Source organism: Coregonus lavaretus (genome assembly GCF_964263955.1).
Source record: "Coregonus lavaretus genome assembly, contig: HAP1_SCAFFOLD_3705, whole genome shotgun sequence".
Taxonomy (NCBI): domain Eukaryota; kingdom Metazoa; phylum Chordata; class Actinopteri; order Salmoniformes; family Salmonidae; genus Coregonus; species Coregonus lavaretus.
The window spans coordinates 251-6,521 of NW_028156935.1; the positions used below are offsets into that span (position 1 = coordinate 251).

Below are 6,271 nucleotides of genomic sequence, written 5' to 3' on the forward strand. Positions count from 1 at the left end.
CAGTGAGTAACACAGTTCAGTATGAGGTGTGTATTAATGTAATACATTCTAATCGTAACAGTTCAATATGCGGTGTGCATTAATGTATTGAGGTCTGATAGTAATAATAGTACTCACCACAGAGAAGTCTGATGCTGACAGACATGAGATTCCTCATTCTACTCTCTGGCTTCCCTCCTATGTTGTCAACTTTATACTGTTCTCCTCTCACTCCAGCCCTCTACCAGTCACTACCAGTCTAGTCCCAGATACTCAGACTCTCTACCAGTCACTACCAGTCTAGTCCCAGATACTCAGACTCTCTACCAGTCACTACCAGTCTATTCCCAGATATTCAGACTCTCTCACAGTCACTCCTAGAAGCTATGAACACATCTCTATCAACGTTTAAGAGTTCTGGTAGCTGTTAAGTCCAGCCTCTCTCTCTCTCTCTCTCTCTCTCTCTCTCTCTGGATCGAAATCGTCAGTTCCTCTTTCTCTACTGTTTGTTTTTAGACATACACACACTTATATTTGGGTGTTTGTTTGAATAAATATGAATGAATATGGACACCTGGTTAAGGTTATATTTTTGTTATACAATGGTTGGGTATAATCCTGGATGCTGATTGGTTAGAACATCATTCCAGCCGGTGTCTATTCCACAAGTTACCACCGGCTAAAGCTATGATGTTGAAATGCCTATTTACTCTGTTCCATCTCACTGTGCAATTCACTGTCTCATCAGCCCAGCCAGGCAATTTATAAACTTGATCTCCACTGTAAAAATCATCTAAACATTATCTCCCATTTCTTTTAGACTAGCAATTGGTTTTCAATAGCTGTCTGTCTCTCTAACATTTGCAACATTGATTCATTATTGAAATTTGATCTCCAGCAGTCACATCGTAATGAACGTGTAGGGGTCTGGAGTCGGGACAAGACAGATAGGCAGGCAGCTTTTCTCAGCCAGTCGAAATCATGAATTTGCATCATTTTCATGGATATATTCAAAGAAATGTCCATAGAAAACTGGTGAAACGAAATGCAGCTAGTTAGCAGTCTTTTCAGCCTCAGGTTGAAGTGATTGTGTTAGCTGTGTTGTTGGCTAGCTCCTCTGAACAACAGTGTCCTGACAAGAGAGAGCACATTTTCTATGCCAGGTTAAATTGTGCATCATTAGCTCATTGTTATGGATGTACCAATATTTTTTAAATAGAAAACAGCTTAAGAAATGCAAATGCAGCTTCTTTGTACAGAACTAAAAGACTGAACGACTGGGTCGTGTCTCTGCCAATAGAACCGATAGAATGAACGACCAGCCGGCTTGGGTAGCAACCCTAGATTTGTGTCGGGAATATTATCTTGTGGAAGGATGAAATAGTATGAATACATTTTAAAAAATAATGTTTTTAATGAAAATATGTAAATCATTATTTGAAAATTTTGGTAACCCGTTGTATAAAAGTGATAATGCCCTCGAAATCTAACAACACCCGTGGCAATATATCCTTGGGCCTAAAAACACCAATGCAAATATATCCTTGGGCCTAACAACACCCGTGGCAATATATCATTGGGCCTAAAACCCATGCCAATATATCCTCGGGCCTAACAACAGCCATTCCAATATATCCTCCGGCCTGACAACACCCGTGGCAATATATCCTTGGGCCTAACAACATCCATACCAATATATCCTTGGGCCTAAAAACACCAGTGCCATTATATCCTCCAAACACCGGCTTCTCGGGCATTATCGAGAAGGCGGCAGGTAGCTTAGTGGTTAGCTTAGTGGTTAAGAGCGTTGTGCCAGTAACCGAAAGGTCTCTGGTTCTAATCCCCGAGACGACTAGGTGAAAAATATGTCGATGTGCCCTTGAGCAAGGCACTTAACCCTAATTGCTCCTGTAAGTCGCTCTGGATTACATTTACATTTTACATTTTAGTCATTTAGCAGACGCTCTTATCCAGAGCAACTTACAGTTAGTGAATACATATTTTTTTTTTTTTTTTTTTTTTTTTATACTGGTCCCCCGTGGGAATCGAACCCACAACCCTGGCATTGCAAACGCCATGCTCTATCAACTGAGCTACATCCCTGCCGACCATTCCCTCCCCTACCCTGGACGACGCTGGGCCAATTGTGCGCCGCCCATGAGTCTCCCGGTCGCGGCCGGCTGCGACAGAGCCTGGATTCGAACCAGGATCTCTAGTAGCACAGTTAGCACTGCGATGCAGTGCCTTAGACCACTGCGCCACTCAGGATAAGAGCGTCTGCTAAATGACAAATTATTTATTATTATTATTATCAATTAAAAAGCACATTCACACACACACACACACACACACACACACACACACACACATACACACACACACACAGCCACTCACACACATACACACACACACACACATACACACACAATTATATTTGGGTGTTTGAAAAATATAAGTGAATACTGCCACTTGGTGAAGGTTATCTTATTGAAAGCCACATTCACAGGTTCCTCATTGTATCATTAATCATTATAAAGTATACATTGTAACTTGTGTACATTAAAACAGAGCAACAGACAATTTAATACAGGCATTTGAAACCCCTGAGATTTCACACAATTAAATTACACATTTAAATTAAACACAGACTTGTTCATTAGAAAACTCTTGGGTATGATGTGGTGGTGTGTCACTACAATTGCTTTACGGGAACCTGGTTCAATTATGTTTGTAGTGTAGCTAGTCACTGAATGGCTCTGAATTCACTAACAGAGTCTGTGTCTGGGGGGATACTAACACTGGAGTATATAACAGAGTCTGGGGGGTTACTAACACTGGAGTATATTACACAGTCTGGGGGGTTACTAACACTGGAGTATATAACAGAGTCTGGGGGGTTACTAACACTGGAGTATATAACAGAGTCTGGGGGGTTACTAACACTGGAGTATATAACAGAGTCTGGGGGGTTACTAACACTGGAGTATATAACAGAGTCTGGGGGGTTAGTAACACTGGAGTACATAACAGAGTCTGGGGGGTTACTAACACTGGAGTATTTAACAGAGTCTGGGGGGGGGGGGGGGGGTTACTAACACTGGAGTATATAACAGAGTCTGGGGGGGGGGGGGGTTACTAACGCTGGAGTATATAACAGAGTCAGTTTGGGGGGTTACTAACACTGGAGTATATAACAGAGTCTGGGGGGTTACTAACACTGGAGTATATAACAGACTGGGGGGTTACTAACACTGGAGTATATAACAGAGTCTGGGGGGTTACTAACACTGGAGTATATAACAGAGTCTGGGGGGTTAGTAACACTGGAGTACATAACAGAGTCTGGGGGGTTACTAACACTGGAGTATTTAACAGAGTCTGGGGGGGGGGGGGGTTACTAACACTGGAGTATATAACAGAGTCTGGGGGGGGGGGGGTTACTAACGCTGGAGTATATAACAGAGTCAGTTTGGGGGGTTACTAACACTGGAGTATATAACAGAGTCTGGGGGGGGGGGGGGTTACTAACGCTGGAGTATATAACAGAGTCAGTTTGGGGGGTTACTAACACTGGAGTATATAACAGAGTATGGGGGGTTACTAACACTGGAGTATATAACAGAGTCTGGGGGGATACTAACACTGGAGTATATAACAGAGTCTGGGGGGTTACTAACACTGGAGTATATAACAGAGTCTGGGGGGTTACTAACACTGGAGTATATAACAATGTCTGGGGGGTTACTAACACTGGAGTATATAACAGAGTCTGCGGGGGGGGGGGGTTACTAACACTGGAGTATATAACAGAGTCTGGGGGGTTACTAACACTGGAGTATATAACAGAGTCTGGGGGGTTACTAACACTGGAGTATATAACAGAGTCTGGGTGGTTACTAACACTGGAGTATATAATAGAGTCTGGGGGGTTACTAACACTGGAGTATATAACAGAGTCTGGGGGGTTACTAACACTGGAGTATATAACAGAGTCAGTCTGGGGGGTTACTAACACTGGAGTATATAATAGAGTCTGGGGTGTTACTAACACTGGAGTATATAACAGAGTCAGTTTGGGGGGTTACTAACACTGGAGTATATAACAGAGTCTGGGGGGTTACTAACACTGGAGTATATAACAGAGTCTGGGGGGTTACTAACACTGGAGTATATAACAGAGTCTGGGGGGTTACTAGCATCAGTGTCTTTACTGAAGGAGACAGTAGAGTAGTGGAGAAAGGATGGATCTCTGGGAAAGTTGACAGTAGCATAGCTCACAGTGTCTGGAGCCACTGTAGACGGACCAAAGTTGGAGTAGATGTCATCTGGACAAGGATTGGTTATTGTGGTGGCAGTCCTTTGGGAGTTAGCAGATTCTGAGGATTGTAAAGAGGACATGTAATATATTTGTAATCCCTGTGTGTGTCTGTGTGTGTTTGTGTGTGTGTGTGTTTGGTTTTACTATGCTTGTGGGGACCAGAAGTCCTCACAAGGATTGTAAAAAAAATGAAATTTCAGACAATAATATTATCGGCTTAGGGGTTAAGTTTAGGGTTAGGGTTTGAATTAGGGTTGGTGTTACAATCAGGGTTAGGGGTTAGGTTTAGGGTTAGGGGTTAGGGGTTGGGGTAAGGTTAGGGTTAGGGTTAGGTTAATTTTAGAATTAGGTTAAAGGTTAGGGTTAGGGTTAAAGGTTAGGGGGAATTTGATTTTGAATGGGAATCAATTATTTGGTCCCCACAAGGATAGAAAAACAACATGTGTGTGTCTCACCAGTAGTTATCTTTGTTCTGGTCCTTTGTCTGATGAATATGATGAGAATGAGGACCAACACACACACCACCATCCCCAGACCTGACCCCATATACACCAGGACACCTGGAGAACACACAGTAACACATTAGTAACACACACACCACCATCCCCAGACCTGTCCTGTCTGTGTGTGTGTGTTTGTGTGTGTGTGTGTGGGGGGGGGGGAGACTTTACAGAATACTGTATATATCATAGATATCATCAGACCTGACCACAGACAGGAGGAGAGACTTTACAGAGTACTGTATATATCATAGATATCATCAGAAAGACAAAAACACAGACAGATAGTCAGACAGACAGACAGACAGACAGACAGACATACAGACAGACAGACAGACAGGCAGGCAGGCAGGCAGGCAGGCAGACAGACACACAGACAAAACACAGACAGACAGACAAAACACAGAGAGAGAGAGAGAGAGAGAGAGAGAGAGAGAGAGAGAGAGAGAGAGAGAGAGAGAGAGAGAGAGAGAGAGAGAGAGAGAGAGAGAGAGAGAGAGAGAGAGAGAGAGAGAGAGAGAGAGAGAGAGAGAGAGAGAGAGAGAGAGAGAGATTTGTCCAAAGCATAAACAGTTACAATTGATTTCCTCCTGAATTAATTTAATATCACAGCTTGTTAGTTGTAATGTCTGAAATGAGAGATTCATCATACCTGTTCCTGATGAAAAGTGACCAGTGATATCTCCAGATGTCAGAAACGTTGTAGAAAGGTTAGGGAGGATTGTGGAGACATGGGGTCTGGAGGTGACAGGTGACGGTGTAGGAGTAGGAGGAGCTGTGAGTCAGTAGAAAGTACATATAAACACCAATACTGAAACAACTTAATGTCAGGGGATATAAGTCAGGAAGTTCATTACCAGATACCAATTTACATGTAGTGTTAACTTACCATCTATAACTATGAGATATACCTCTTGGTATGTGTCCTTTATAAATCTGTCCACCATTACCAGATACCAATTACTATGGAGTATTCACTTACCATCTGTAACTATGATATGCAGCTCTTGGAATGTGTCTGGACCAAATCTCTCCACTCCACACCAGTAGGTCCCAGAGTCTGACTTCCTCAGGTTCTTGATGGTCACATAGAAGACTCCATCTCTGTTGTCATCTATACTGTATCTACCTTGAGTTACATTCTTGCTCCCATTAGTTTCAACCAGAATGTCTTTACCAGAACATGTCCCCTTGCAAAAGCGTTTGATGTTGTTCCCTGCCAATGTGAATGAGCAGCCCACAGTGACTTGTCCTCCCACCACCTCCTTCACATTAATGACAGCTGACTCCACAACACACAGAGCTGTCAAACAGAAACACACAGTACAGTCACAACTGATGACCTGTGAGATATACATTAACACTGCTCAAATCTTACTTTAACCCTGCACAAAACTTACTTTAACACTGCACAAATCTTACTTGAACCGTGCACATCTTCCTTTAACCCTGCATAATCTTACTTTAACCCTGC

The 6,271-nt window shown here is 42.8% G+C and overlaps 1 protein-coding gene across 1 annotated transcript; it reads right to left on the reverse strand.

Annotated features, from left to right (window-relative positions):
• Nucleotides 1-4,047: 4,047 nt before the first annotated feature.
• On the reverse strand, nucleotides 4,048-5,900 carry LOC311119576 (uncharacterized protein; the record flags this gene model as incomplete). The annotated part of the gene is made up of 4 exons (XM_084194251.1): nucleotides 4,048-4,355; nucleotides 4,753-4,857; nucleotides 5,450-5,572; nucleotides 5,780-5,900. Coding segments are annotated over 4 exons (657 nt in total), but the record flags the coding sequence as incomplete, so codon positions are not given.
• Between the last annotated feature and the right edge of the window lie 371 nt (nucleotides 5,901-6,271).